At 39.0% G+C, this 16,476-nt stretch overlaps 1 protein-coding gene across 1 annotated transcript in view; it reads left to right on the forward strand.

The window, feature by feature from the left end:
- The first annotated feature begins 3,915 nt into the window (after nt 1–3,915).
- Nucleotides 3,916–16,476, forward strand: part of hs3st4 (heparan sulfate (glucosamine) 3-O-sulfotransferase 4) — a 90,560-nt gene continuing 77,999 nt past the window's right edge. Inside the window, exon 1 of the mRNA XM_046042339.1 lies at nt 3,916–4,511. Coding sequence (XP_045898295.1) covers nt 3,916–4,511 — 596 coding nt within the window. The remainder of the gene's footprint in view (nt 4,512–16,476) is intronic.

Consider the following 16,476-nt stretch of genomic DNA (forward strand, 5'->3'; position numbering starts at 1 on the left):
TGCTTTAGGCTGCATTGAAACATTGTGGATCAGATGTGTTGTATGTGTATAAAATGAATTACTTTGATTTAACTGTGAGCAGAAATTTGTCAGGATTGAAGATCATTATTGTACTGGAACTGCACAATTCAATTTTATTTTATTATTATATATATAAATCATACCAGTAGTTATCTTGTTGCACTTTTGAAATAGAGCAGGTCTTTTGTAATATTATTTACAGAAACCCAACAATTCCCACCAAGAGCAAACACTTGGCAACAGTGGCAAGGAAAAACACAGACACTTCCACGTAATTCCAGGTACATATGTAATGTGGATCATTCATATCTCAATATAATCTAGACACAAGGCAACATTAATGTGAGTTGCAAAGAGGGCCACTATATTGCTTGGCTCACAGTCTCATTGTGATTAACATTGAGTGTATGCTGTAGAGAGTGGTTAGCTTGTGCCATATTTACATTAAACAAGGAGATGGGAGCGTCATTTGTAACCTCCTGTGTGAGTAAATGACTGTTGGCTGACTTGGAGTAGCAAACAGCGATGTTTTAAAACCTTTAGTATCAATCCTGTTAAAACATGCTGTTCCTAGTAAAGGTAGAAAATGCTCTTTTGCTATTTTGACAACAGTAAATTCTTAACAAAGCAGCTGTCTGGACATAAACTAAACTTCCATAAACTAAATGTCTCCTGAGTGAAAGGCTTGTTTGTAAATGCAAATAGACAATCTCAGCACTCAGCTTCCATGGGAACAGACAATGTCTGAGCGATTTATGAATGGCTCAGATAGCAGACACAACAAAGGGAAGATAAAATGGGTCAATATATTTTCTCTCTCTGATAATAATTTCTCATCAACATTGAGTGGCGGCAGCCATCTTAATACTACTCCACTTGTGTTCTTAACTCTGAAATGTTCTGCTGGAACTACTCCACAGCCAGAGCGTCTGAGCATGCTCAGAAATCTCTGACAAGGTGACTCTTAGACAGGTAGGAAGTCTGATAACAGTGGGAATTTACAAACAGGGCAGTTTGTGCTCGAGAGCTCTTTGCTTCTCCGAGTGGCAATTTACGAATACAACAATTTCAACAAACCCATTGAGCTCTCCTACGCTCTCTTGACTGCCAAAAACCCTGTAACCATTGTGCTCTAAACACTTGTCCACGCTTTCCTCCCCCTCACCCAATCACCTGCATTGCTTATGTACAGGTTTAGTTTGCCAATAACTGGATATTTCATATTGGTTGGGACATAAAATTGAATCAGAATTGAGAAATCCTTGCAAAATATGATCAGTTCAGTCATGCAATAGTGTTTTGGATCACATTTTCACTAAAGAATATATATAGCACATCTGCATCTCACAAAAATTTGTGATAACTTGTATCTGGCCATAAAAATATTAAATATTCTGACTTGGTTTGTTACCTTGATGACTAAGAAAGAACATCCCTACATAAAATAACCATAACTGTCTACAAGCCATATAAGAACAACACGCAGAGTTATTTGAGAACAATTAATTTCATTGTTAATTTTAACCTACACTATCTGATTTTTGGTGGGGTGGGGGGTGGGATGGGGCAGCACAAAACAAGTTGTGAACATTGACATGACCTTTGGTTGAAATGGCAAACTTGTTAGCAAACATTTGCTTATTTACATATCCAGGAGTTACATATCAACATTATCATTCATTTGGAGCAATGTTTCTGTCCACCTAGCAAATGTAAATAAGATAATCATTCTCTTTTAGCTCTGTTTTGGTCTCTACCAACTCCTCAGGGAAATATCTGACTCTTCAGCTGCTAAAACTCCACTATGTTCACCAGTTAGTTGCTAACTGTGTCCATTTGGTGTTTGGTGCTGAGTAGGTAGTGTACAGTTGGTTTTCCGATCTTTTTTTGTTGAAAACAGCTGCTCGCTGCGTCCAAAAATAACACAATAACACCAGTTACAAGTTACCACAAGTAGTGGGCCGAACAGTAATGACCTGAAACTTGTTATAAAACTCTGTAAAGCTGAGTAAGGGAGCTGAAGTGATGATAATTCCCTGTAGGTTCATTAGTATGTATGACCCTTTTACCATTGTCACATTGTTTTCACATTGTCATTTGATACTTTGTTATTAAAAAAATCCATAGCTGCTTTAACTTTAGACAGCGCCTGCTATAAATCCATTAGGTTCAAAAATCTTGACTATGTGTGAAGTCAGCAATGTGAAGATGTATTTTCTCTCTGTACTAGTAGCTCTCATTGGATGACAGATTTTCTGATTTGGGGGAAATGCACTGTCTGAATGCAAAAGAGCCCTCTTGCTATATTGTTGTCCTATAGTAACGCTGCAACACTCAAATAAAATGACTTTGTGTCATCCCTGGTTTGCATGCAGAGCTTGGTACAAAGAGAAAAATTTGGTCAAGCAACATATGCATGTAAATATTTTCTACATTTCAAACATAGAACTACATCTTATAACTGGCTTGCTCTTCTGAGAACCAGGCATTGCAAATAATTTGGGTCCCACTACTTAGTGTGACGCTGACTGTCCTGGTGAGGTGTGTGATGAATGTGATTCTCTAATACAGGGAGACGTTTCAGTGGCATGCAATTTTAAATCCTCATATTGTGGCAACAAAGTGTACAAGTTAAGGTCTAGTGAATATTCTCATCAGTAATTATAGTCTGCAGCCATGTATAATAAATTCAGTGTATAATATGCCTAAGCAGCATTCCCGTCCTCAGCATTATGCAGAACACAGGATTGTTTTCTGCATGTGCTCTCTTGCATTTACAAATATGTAGAAGAGAACTACACCCTCCAAGACTCATTTTTTTCAATTCAAAACACAGTGTTGCTCATTATCCAGTTTGATTCACATAACCTGCTTTTATATCAATCAGGATACACTTATTTATTTTTATTTTCTTTGTAAATTAACTCATGCAATTCTCCACAGAAAACCAGCAGGGTGCAGACATGAGCTTCCTGTAAAATGTAATTTCTATCACAATAATCTTGGAGTTTTATACTGAACTTTAGACAGTGTGAAACAATTCACAATGTAATAAACTCTCGCATATCCCAACGGTGTAATTTCCATCTCCGCAAGTAGGCACATGAATGGGTAGAGGAAGCTTTCCACACGACTATTTCAGATAAGGAAATCTGACGTTTATAGCCCTACTTGTGCACGGATAGAGGAAAAAGTGGGTGTACGCACTACTTGTGCTGTGTGGCTCTGCGCACATCGTAGGATTCTACCAATCTGAGAAGGCGCGAGGACGGCGATCAGCAGCCTGGTGGGAAGAGCGGATGCTTTTGTGCAAAGGCTTCCGACTTTCTACCACACTGAGTAAACAGAGAGACGCGTAAAAGATTGCGCGCCCATTCGTCTCTCGTTGGAAAGATTCTGTGGATTTGTAGGTTGCCTGGATGGATGTGAATCCACTCTTGTATTGCAGACTGGACTGGACTTCGGGCTGAGCAGCTGGTGAGAAGAAACCTACTTTACACACTTCTTTCTCCCTCCCTTCTTCATAAGATGCCAGGATTTCGTTCATCATACTCCAGTTCAAGCCAGGGTGCTCATTTGGAAAGACGCCAGACCTCCAGCCTCTCAAATCTGCAAGTTCAGTCCAATAAACTGTGACATTGTCTGTCAGCCTTGGAATAAGAAATCGATACTCACGCAAAGGGACGTGATATTCTTCCGGAATTCTAACGATATTTTCCCGCTGTCCTTACAAATATGCGATTTGGTTGGATTGGGTTGGTTTGGTCCAGCTTCACGCTTTTTTAGCTGGAGCAGCGCTGATAGTGACTGATTATTGCTGTTGATTTTGTCCATGCAAGACTCGGGGTGGAAACATGTCTGGCCACTTCTTTGAGAGGATCACTGCTGTCAGAGATGGCATTTTGGTCCAGCACTTCGGTTTTCACCTCTAAAGTGCCCCGGAAAATCTTATTCATGTTTACCCTCTCCCTCTCTGTCACCTATTTGTTCTATAGCTTGATGAGCTGCTACAACTCGCTGCAGTTCCCCCTGCAAGAGAACTACGCGTATCAAGGGAGGCTGGTGACAGAGGAGACAACTTTTGTGACATTGAGGGAGAAACTTTATTCCGTCTCCCAGGGCTTTACCGAATTCACAGAGGCCGAGAGAACCACCGCGGTTTCCACCGTAAAGGATCATGCTGAGGCCGAACAAAGGACAGTGGAGTGGATTAGGACTCAGGCGTCTCCAACTAAATCGGTGGCGGCATATCACACCACCGCGCTGGAGAGGGAGCACCAGGAATTCAGCACCACGGACAGCGAACTCAGGGTGAACTGCAGCATGGATTATGGAGAGAAGAAACTTCCCCAAGCCATCATCATAGGAGTGAAGAAAGGGGGGACCAGAGCCCTGCTGGAGGCTCTCAGGGTACACCCGGACGTCAGAGCCGTTGGAAATGAGCCACATTTCTTTGACAGGAATTATGAGAAGGGCCTGGACTGGTACCGGTGAGTTGTGTTACCATTCCAGTCTTATCTAACGTTATTGATTTAGTAGAATATATTACAAAGGCACCTGATTTCTGAATGCGTACTTTCCACGTATCATTGTTCTTCATTCATTTGTGGGAGGTTGGAAAATCAATTTGCAAGATACTTAAAACCTGTTGGGATAGGTAATCAATCACACTGAATATCATTTCAGCCTACAAGTTTGTCAAACTGAATTAAAACTTTTAAGCCTATATTATAATATTACATGCAAGTTTTTGTTTCTGATAAAAATAAACTCAATCCCCCTTTTTTTTTGCTCACCTTGGATAGGATTATGTGTAATGGATTATCTCACTCAGGCAACTTTCAAGGCTCTGTACATTTTGCCTTTAGTGACACCAATGAAAAGCCTTGGCTGCCTGGAACTGAAGCCACATTCATTCAAATATCTTGAACAGCAGCTTTGGAAAGTGGTTAGTAATGTACATATGAATTGTAGAAATTGCTCAAACTCTGTAATTGTCCTATAACTAACCTAGTTGAACAATTTTCACTTTCTTTTTTAATCATACATTGCAAATTATTATATATTTGAAGATCCATGGTGGTCTTAAAAAGGTCTGTCTGTCCTATGTAAAGTGATGTAAGTTAGTTGAGCTTTAGATGTTTATCAGGGTTACACAATATTTGCATAGTGGCACACAAACACACACAAAGGAGTGCCACTGTATAGTTTTAGCTTTTCTTAAACCTCTGATTCTCAGTTGTTTAAACCAATGATTTCCCATGTTTTAGTATTTTGACAGAGCCACTGTGTGCTCCCGGCCGGTTCCTGTAACAACACACAGTGAGATAATAACCATATGATGCTCATATTAAATAATTACTGAAATGTTGGTTATTTCCAGAAGCCATATTTGACATTGATCAAGAGAAATTGGCTTTTTGTTCAGTTCATTATCCCTCAGTTTTATTTCCCGCTACACTCATATACACCCTCACACATACACAGATGCACAGCCATGCTCAAAGATTAAAACAGAGGGAAGGAGTTCTTTTATAAAGTACATTTTTATTTGATAGGTATTGGTCTGCAGATCAGCTATAATATGTTGTAGTATTTAAAGGAAAACTTCTGTTCCCTGGCATTTCCTCAGTGTTGATTTTACATGTCAGTCAGTATTCTCTCCTTCTTCTCTACAGAACATTCAACCCATCATTTACCAGAGCACCACCTTTACTTAAATGTCATATAATCTTTCACGGAATAGTGCTGAATTTTCTGAAACACCTTTTTTTCAGTGCTTTGCTGCTTGTTCTTATAGAGTTATTTGTGCCTGGGTTTATTAGCCAGAGAAGAATCTGTTTATCCTTGCCGTGTTTACGGGAGAAAAAAAAAAAATCTATTTGAGGGTTCATTCATGGTCATTTGGTCATGGCTCAGTTAGGCGTTGTTCTCACTTAATCGTGTTTGACCATGGGAATTCAAGATTTTCTAATGGAGTCAATGAACTGACGAGAATGACGCTGACTCAAGGTCCCTTCTGTTTCTCCGCAGAACCAGATATGTTACGCTGGTGTTTAGGTTTTCGGAGCATCTGCTTTCATCTTGCTGCATAGACATGGGAGCTCTCGGCTGTTCATTTAGCCTGTGTTAATGCAAGCTGTTTCATTACGCTTACGGTGAAAGGCTCATTAGACAGGAGGATGACATGCTTACATAAATAATAATAAGTGTGCTTATGTGTTTTAGGGCCCCTCAGCCAAACAGATCCCTGAAGGAGCTCTCATTTTATATCTGCCGTTTTCCTGTATAGAACGTTCACCTCAGAATGGTGTGTTCAGGGGGTAAACTAACATACAAATTTTGCACCAATGGGCAGCCAAGTGAATAGTTAAATGGTTAAAAACAGTGATGAGTTGAGGCACTATATCAGATACTAGGCACTGATATAAAAATTCATGCAGACCACGTTTGTTTGTTTGTTTGTTTCTAAATGATGCATTATACCGCATCACTCTTCTCTGGCTGTGATGCTCTGGCTAATGTGCACTTAATGGAAGTGAAATTATGATCAGTTACAGATGCTTGCAAACATTTGACATTGGTGTATTTGAATGAGACCAGTAATCTCATAAAATGTGATTCCTAAATGTTGGCCTGTCTTAGTAACACCTGTTCCAAATTTTGATATATATGATACACAAAATATGGGGAAAGTAACTCAAAGGCATCTTGTAAGCACTTACATGTACTTAAATGCTCATTGAGTCTGTTCTCAACACAGTGAATTGAATCATGTCTCTGTGTTACTGCACTAGAAGCTTGGACTGACTGGTGATATTTGTCCTTTACAGTTTATCCTACACATATTCAGGTTTGGTGAGTTTTATAAAGAACTGGGATTGTGTGTTTGTGTTGTTATTGTTTGTGTCTGTGAGGTTACTTTGCTGTTACTTTTTGTGATGCTCTGGAGGAAAGAAAACAGGATGAAGGAAAGTCTCATTGAGTTTTGTGCTCTGAATTAAAGAGCCTGCCATGAAGTGAGAATCTACAGTGTGCTCATTCAGCTCGCCTCAGGCCTGCCACTGCAGTACTGTGTGCAAGGTCAAGAGTCAGTAGGGTTAATCCACTTGAAAAAGACTGGTATTTTAGACCCTATAAACATGTGTTTATGCCCCTTTTCAGTTGAAACTTGAACTTTTAATTTCCACCTTTCTGCATTGTAAACCTCATTTAGAAAAATGCACTTCTATGTCTGAGAGCTGTACCGTAAATGCTTTTTGTTGTCAATTTTCTATAGCTTTAGCATATCAGCCCTGGGTATCAAAAATAATCAGCTCCTCCAAGGACTGTTGTCATTAACGTGGCAAATGTTTGACATGGTCAAACGTCAGTGACAGTGGAAGAAGAAAAGGGAAATATGTGCTCTTTTATGTAGGCAGCAGCGCACGTCCCCCCCTATTCGACAACCTGTGTTGGGAGGTAAAGCAACTGCCAGGCTCTTGCTGGAAAAAATAAAAATTACAGGCAGTTACATGTCAGTTTGTAATGTGTAAAGGCTGTAAGTTTGCCATATAGAGGACTTATAACTGCACTTTATCATGTTTCAAGATATTATGAAAAAAAAGGTAGTTGGTCATTTATTTTGACAAAACTGCAGCCGAAACATTATTGGAAGGATTAAATCTATGTGTTGTTGTGTGAGAGGATGCACAGTGAATTGCAGACTAAACCACACTTTTACAATCGGCAATTGATAAAATAAGATATCATAAATAAATAACATAAACATAACATAACATAAATATCATAATATAGATAGGGGTAAAATAACTAAAATGGCTTAAAAAAAATAAACATGTATACAACACTATTATATACACTAAAGTCTTACTTTTACTAGGGCTGACCCCAAATAGTCGAACATTCGATGTTTCGATGGGCGGAGCCTGATTTGACTGTCAATCTCACAGTCGAAGCTTCGCAGCGAAACAAGGATCATGCCATTTATGCGATATGGTGGTGCTCAACGTCTGATTTTATATAGATCTACCAGTTTTCTCCCAATAAGTTAATATACATCCTATTACAACACACATTTCAACATTTAATGCTGTAAATAAAGAATGTAAAAAGAAAAAATAATTTCAATAAATGTTTTTAAAGTGCCTGAATGAATATAAAATTGTAACCCTAACCCTGGGTCGTCAGTGCGCATGTGTAGGCTTAGCATGTATGTGTGTAATGGCATGAGGAACACTTGCTGAAGAGACAGAGCCACAGCTTCACCACTGTTGTGCCGAGTTGTCCGCACCTCGTGGGACTTTCGGGTAATTTATCACCGCTGATGAACCACACAAAGAATATTATATCGTTTTTAAACAGCCGCTACTTGAAATAGACCCACGAGGAACCGCGACGTGCATGCAGTTCTCGGCAGCACGGCAAAAACTCTGCACAAGACCAGTGAATGGCAGGCAAGAGACAGAGAGAGATAGAGAGAAAATGGTCAACAATAAGCATCAGTTTAACTTCGGCTCGCAATTGTCGCACACAAAAACACACATGATTCGACTATGAGTCGATTATAGGCAGGACTTGACAATTCTGATTTGACTATGTAAATCCTTAGTCGGGGACAGCCCTAACTTTTACATGACTTAATTTGCACACAATTGTGCTTCAAAAATAGCATACGTATCCATCCATATGAGAAAACTGACCCCGGCTGGGGGAATTTAGCAAAAATGAACTATTCAGATTAAGATACTAAGCAGGAAAAAATCTATGTCAGACTACATGTTGAAACTTGTCCCGTTCCTGAAGAGGATGCAGAACAGAAACAATAGTTTCTGACCTTTGGTATTTTTTTGCTGTAATTTGCCTTCTTGGGACGCTGGAGTTGGTTTGACAAGTTTAAATTAAGTCTGTAAAGTATTTCTTACAGTGGTCACTTCTGGATGTGGCGTGAATAAGGTTTTAGCCTCCTGTAAAAACACAGAGGCCAATGTCTAAATCCAGCACACATCTAATATTCACATCAGGATTCCCAGATTATTATGGGTCTGGTATGATGGCGCCCCATAGATGGGTCCAGATTGGTGATTGGTGCTGCTGTCCCGTTTTTAGCACTCTTGGACAGTTTCTCCAGTGTGTTTTGGGCTTACTTGAACAAGCAATTAGCAATGTAGTGCCATCATTACCATACACAGAGGACTTTCAACAGCCAATTGGCGCTTCTAATGTTGCCTCTATTTCTGACTGAAGAGGATGAGCCACCACCGCAAGGATTTAACTTATCTGTTCTCTTGAGCATGCATCAACCTGGTGCAAACGCCCATCCTGGAATAGGAAAAGTCTGATGCATGATGACCAATACAGCAAATGTTACTCCGGCTCTGTGCCAGTGTTCATATATTTTAGTGTGCCATAAATTATGATTGTCATTGATTATCAATTCTATGTGACGATTTATGCCTGCTGTGGGTAAGCATTCTCAGCAGGAATTCACTCTGGTAAGGGAGTGTACTAATGAGGACTTATTAGTGAAGTTGACTGGTTGGTATTTCTGTTATTTGTGTAAAATGCCAAACAAATATGGTTTACGTTAGTGTTAACAAATAGGGTTTGAAAGTAGCAACTGCCAGGGCAAGAACCTAGATAGAAAAACAAATAATCCTAAAAAGCAGTTGTAAAAACAAACTACTGTCTGAAATGTGCCATGTATTAATTTTGAGACAGGGAGAAAAATGTGGTATGATCACTTAAATTTGGTTTACATATTTTTTTTCATTTAAATATGGGTAAACTATTACATTACAAAATCAAGCACTATTTGATTTAACATGCAGATAAGCAAGATCAGCTTTACACACTGTTAAAATAACACTTTTCCAAAAAGTGTCAGATTGTCTGTTTCAGATTAATTCCAGTTGAAAAGCATGTGTGGCATGGTCAAATAATACAGCAGGAGGCATGATGTTCCTCATCTGCTGAGGCTCAATGGAATTCTGCTCTGCACTGATGTGTGAACTGAACAGTCAGCAAAGTGGAAGCAGTTATTTCACAAGGAGTAAGAATGGCTTTCTTCAAACTGAAAGGACCCGATATGGAGCTATTGTGTTGAGAAATACGTATATGTAATTAATATGTAATTAAGTAATTGTTAAAGTAGAAGCACAACTGTGTCCTCAGACAGCTCTGTAATAATGAGCAAATGCTAATCATGGTAATGAAAAAAAAAAGTACATTTCATACTATATGTGTTAGAATTCTTAAACTTTATATATATATATATATACACACACACACACACACACACACACACACACACACACACACACCTATACACACTTTATTAACTTTAGGCTTTGGTATCAGTATGTGTATCTGCCAGAGGTGCAAAGTTGAACTGATACTTATCAAAAAAATCGATACAAGTGTGAGAGATACAGCTACATCGATACAGAACCACAGATCTGAACCAAATTCTGTGTGAAATTCATAAAAATCGATATGGCTGTGAAACACTGATCTTAAAATTTCCAGTAACTCTGTCTCTGTGTCCTTGCGCTCTTGGTGCATGTTTGTCTATATAACACACAGTACCTACTTTAAGACATCCACTTCCTGAAAACGATCCTACAAGGAAGAAAGTCATACTCCATCATATACAACACTGGCTGAAATCTCAACTAAAGAACTGCATTATGCAAAACGTGCTAAAATAATGTAAAATATACAGGACAGTGGCATTGATTTTGTTAATAATTTTAGAAGTTGGCATAATACAGAATAATAGAGCTCTGATGGCAAAATAACCTGATAGAATCCTGTTGAATCAGCTTTCAATCACAATGAAATGTATTTGTATTGTATCATATTGAAGACCATGCACGTTTTTGTACATTTGAGAGGGCTAGATACACACCTGTTAGATCTATACCACAATCCACTAAAATGAGTAGTCCAGCCATTTAATCTGTGTATATGAACAAGCCTGTTCATTGTTTTACACTCACAACCAGTCCCACAATTATTGGCCAAAAGACATCAATTAAACTTCTCTCATAAAGTTTCTCAGTATAAGATTTATATACTGTACTTCATCAAATGACTTCCACTAATACTACAGGGATGTGCACATACCGTTTGAAGGGCGGTTGCTTTAAACTGAAAAAAGGCCTTTATGGAAATATTCAAACTTCAAACATAAACTCTTTGAACTCAGATGGTTATGAGTTGACATTGTATACATCATGTAAAGTAAAATTAAGAATGCCATTGTTCCCAGCTTGGGCATGGTAGAATTACTATTTAAAATAGCAAGTACCGTATTATGTACTTTGCCGGTTCAACAGTTCCAGTCATTTCAATTCTGAACGTCCAATGGAATCGTCAACATTCATCTTTACAAGTATTTTACTTGATCAACAGGCTCTTTAATGCTCTCTGAATTAGAGCTTTTTGGTTTACCCACCTACAGAAAAGGAATGTCTTGAACATTATGTTAAAGATGAAACACATTCACAGATTTAGTATGTGTCTTTATCACTGATTAACATTTTTGTTAATTATTAGCATACTTCCAACTTTTAAAAAAAGTTTCTGAGAAAACAGGCCTATACTTCACATTACATTCATTGACATATCTGTCATAACTCTTCACTTGCTTGCCTGCTGGTAGTCTCAATCCAGCTCTGCGAAGTTACGCTCCCCTTAGCTGCCTCCCACAACTCTTTCTCTCTCACTATATCTTAACCGGCTCGCTAGTTCTAAGTATTTGTGATAGCATGATATAAGCCAGCATAGCATGACGTAATGTAAATCTGACAATCTGCACATTGTTCAGAAGTATAGGTGGACATTTTTATTGATAGGGCATCCCTTTGGTCATAACATTCATCATTACTTATTTCCACAACTTCAAAAGACTCGGCAGAGCCCTCATTCAACAGCAACAATACCAAGTTTGGATGCTACAATGTGAAATGGCAGGGGGCATCTCTGTGTCCTGTGGAGGCATGCCTTTCAAAAAGTAATTTTGTTTGGAAGATATGGCAATTTAATTTAGTCATTTATGCAGTCGCAACAGCATAAGTAACACTTTCTTTTTCATCCAGGAGGTAGCTCGGGGCAAATGGCCTGTTGCTTTGGCAACTTTAGCCCACCCGTGTGCATGTCCTTGATATACCCAAAGGTAACAGCAACCAGTAGAAAAGACAATACAATCATGTACGAATTTGTCGCTCTCTGTTACAGGGGGGCGTCTTCTCAATAACTGCTCTGTCAGCCTACTGCTAACAAACTACAACTTCCACCTTCTGTAACATCATAGACTCTATGGGTTTGACCCAGTGTTAAAGGATTTATTGCCAAGATCACCTGTTTATGAGGTGAATACATCATTTATCAAAATCATAGCCCCACAGTCGGCGCTTGGCAGCACTAAATTCAAAGCATGTATTAAGGAGAAAAAGACGAAGCCGGTCATAATCTGAAAAACTTTAGTTTGAAGAAGTTTCATGGCGTTCATTGTATTGCACAAAATCTTGAGCCTGTTTTACCTGCATTAATAAATAAAAAGAGATTTGAAAACAGCAGTAAAAATGAATCCAAGAAGATTAAGAATCCAAGAAGAATTTAGATGTCTGAGGTCAACATGTGAGAATATCACAGATTCTGCGTTTAACGTTTTGTGTGTATCCTTTGTCTCCTCTGGCAAGTATTTATACATTAGATAAATCATCTAACTGTGAACCAGAAGATAAGTTTTACTGAGGTTTGCAAGCTCTAATATCTCTGTATTATTAAAATGACACTTTAACCCCCTGTGCAATAAAAGCAGAAGGGATGTGCCTATAAATCTTTAGAGCGGTGTTCTTATCCTTTCATGGCCCTGTGCTGAGAAACGAGTTAGCAAAAGCTTCCAGCTTCATGGTGATTAGTCCCAGTAGACATTGTTTTTATTCCAGAACACGCTAAAATTATTTTATTTTTGCTGCCGATTTTTTTCAGTCATCTTTTCTTTACTGCTTCATAAGATGTGGCCTTTTAAAATGATCTCTCACAATGAGCCTTGCCATTTTCAAGGATTTTTCTCTTTGTGTGAACTGTAATGTGCTGTAATCAATAGATCCTACACAGCTACAAAACTTTTACCTCAAACAAGGTCATACAATAGAGTGCGTTTACTCCTCACCTTATCAAAGATCTGTTCTTTGTACTGCATTGTGGAAATTTCATATCTCTTTATTTTTGGAAATATTAAAGGCTATTCATGGAGGCAGTGTCAGTGTATCATGTCTGATTCAGCTGCTATGGGACATTGAAGGAACAGTGTGTACTGCAGCACAGGCTTTAGTGTACCTGCAACCTCCGGTCGTAAGACAGGACCTGGTAATGGGAGGTGTGTAATGGAGACATGGACCCACTGCAAAGCCCAGCAGCAGTAAAGTCTAAATCCCGTGTTTATCCCTTGTTTAGCCCTGCTTTCCGTCTCTCAGCTGCTCCATGGGCAGCTTAGCCCCTGACTCTTGCCACCTGACTGGGAACCCGTGACTCCACTCAGTGGCTAGATGGGAAAGAGCAAGGTGGGCCTGATCCCAGAGTAGGCAGGATGCCATCTCTTCCAGCTGGGCCTGTGTGCTGCTGCAGTGCCTCCCTGTCCCGCTCCTTCCCAACATGGCAGAATCTGCTTACGCCTGATAAGACGATGCCAAGACTCACAAGGACGCACCTCTGAGTGCTCTGATGCCAGTGCTGCAGTTGTGGAATTAAACTTTTTAATTAGCAGCATACCCCTGTGCTGTCTAGAGAGTGGACCGCTTTAGTAAAGTCTTTCTCATTGCCCACCCTCTTTCCACTTGATTAAACTCCCGAGCATCATGGAGCTCTGAGGATCCAGTTACCACAGGAGCAATCATGTTTATTTCTTGTTTGAGCATCTCTTTAGATGCCGCATAGCACAAGAATATAACTCATTATATCCTACATCTGGAACGGGCAGCCTCTACCTCACACACAGCAGCATATAAATAAAGGTATTGAACAATAAGCCCTCTACACTTCCATGTTATTCCTGTCCACCCTGTTGAATCAACAATATGATGGAGTCATCTTGTTCATGAGCGAAAAGTGACTTCTCATTCTAAAAAGGTACTCCTCTGTGATTATCAAACATGCAGCTGATTGTCAAGTGTAATGGTGGAGTACCAATGAGTGCCTGTGCAATCTCAAAGGTAAAACTGCACATCCGCATATTTTACACTTGATATAAATGTAGTTACATTGTCAATGGTCTCTTGTATGGAAAAATGTATATATGATTGCATCAAGTTACATAAATCATTAATAGTATGCACTTTGTGTATGTATTTATGCAAGACATTTCTGGATATGTTGGTGTCCCAGGCCAGATATCCATTGTAAACCTTCAGGGAATTCATTATAATAATTTATTTCTGAAATGCTGGTGTTAACTGTAAGCACACTAAGGCTGCGTTCGGACTGCAGGCCAATGTGACCCAACGTAGCCTTGTAACATGTTACATGTGGTCGGGTTAATCCATACCAGTGTAAAAAAATCGCCATTTTACAGGAGGGTAAATACCAGACTAAACAAAGTGCATTAGTGAGCTTTTAGAAGTCCTGGTTGGTAAATTTTGGTAAATTTTGTTCCATTTTCAGCTGTTGTGCTACGTTAAGCTAACTGGCATCAGGCTCCAGCTACATATTTAGAGGACAGACACGAGAGTGATGTTGATCATCTAACTCGCAAAATGTCAAACAATTCCTTTAAGGTTAGGATGATTTATTTTAGTGTTGCCTTTTCCAATATCTAACCAAGGCCAGTGCTTGAAGTGGGTAAGCAGTACCGGCACCTCGACATTTTACTCTTTGGTGTACCGGGACATTTTCTTGCGTATCGGGACTTCTCCCAAGCTGCCGGTACTCTCCTCTGCCCTCTCCATATTAGGTTCTCTGGGCGCTATGTGACGCTCACCTGTTCCCGTTCTCGCCTGCCTGCTAATCTCCGTCGGCGGAGAGAGACGAGGGAGAAGAGAAGCTCGGGTGCCTTTCCATTCCTTCCAATCACAGCCTGGGTGGGGCGGGACATTTAAAAGTATTGACAGATAGGTGTCTCTCACTTTTTGAAAGCTTTTGTTAAAAATGTTCTGAAAAACAGCAACAAGAAATGTTGAATAACAAATGAAACAATGCACAATAGGAAAACATGCAATGCAACTGAAATATAGAAGAAACAAATGTGCATTGTCCAAAAGCTTATTACTGAATTATATTCTATTATATTTTTAGATTTTGAATTGTCACCTGTCACCTTAATTTTGTTTCCCTTCAAATAAATAAAATCCATAAATTGGTGCAGAAAATGTGTTCAGAATGCAGGAAATTAAGTGGTCAATGCACAAAGTCGTTAATGTTATAATATTTACTAGTTTCATCTTATGGTTAAGGATAGTGCGGGGGGTACTGGCACCTCTTTTTTTCCACTACAAGCACTGACCAAGGCCTCAACAAATGACATACACTGTTAGTTAGCGTCACTTCTTATTCATATCCATCCATCCATCATCAGCTGCTTATTTTGTGTACTGGGTCGCGGGGGGCCTGGAGCCAATCCCAGCTGGCCTTATTGTTATACTGCTATGCTACTTTGCTTGAGACAGTATTGCACCAGTCATTTCATGTACACCATGTATCATGTATTTTTTCTATTTTATTCTATTCTTATTTTTATTTTATATACTTAATTTATCTACTTTATTTTAAGTTTCTCTTTTTATCTTATATTTGTCTTGGTACTGCCAAATCAGTAAAGGATTATTAATGTTCAATAAAAACATTTCCTCATTATGTATCAAAATATGTTGTTCAGGCAGCAAAATACATTTCCTGCTAAATGCAAGCAAATAGCTTTTGCAAATTAGTCGTATAAATGGAATTTCTAGGAGACAGGGTTGCACTAGAAGCACTTTCCTAGTTGAACACCTTTTTCTGCAGATGGACCATCGCAGATTTATGAGAAGGTATCAACATTATCAGGTTATGAATTATTGAACTCTCAGGTGAAACTTTACTTTTCTAATACACCACAGATTTGAATTTCAACAAGTACATCCACGAAGCTGTACCTATCAGCACAGGTAATTAGTACAACCACTACAACACTATCCTCCAGGTTTTATATTTTCTGCAGCACATACCCGAATACGGTGTATCAACTTATACTGTACAGAGCACAGTGTTGAATTACCTTTCAGGAGGTTTTTCCTTTCAGTGGTGTTTTGTTTTGGCTGAATAGAGGCTCCTTTTTTCATTCCATTCCAGGATTACAGATGGTTTGATCTTATTCTACCAATCGGTATTGTAACATGGGAATTATGGAAGAAGTAATACCGCTCCAATTTTTGCATATTGAGAAAAAAAACCTCTTGAGCAGTTAATGGGTATAGC

Source organism: Micropterus dolomieu, linkage group LG02 (assembly GCF_021292245.1).
Source record: "Micropterus dolomieu isolate WLL.071019.BEF.003 ecotype Adirondacks linkage group LG02, ASM2129224v1, whole genome shotgun sequence".
Taxonomy (NCBI): Eukaryota; Metazoa; Chordata; class Actinopteri; order Centrarchiformes; family Centrarchidae; genus Micropterus; species Micropterus dolomieu.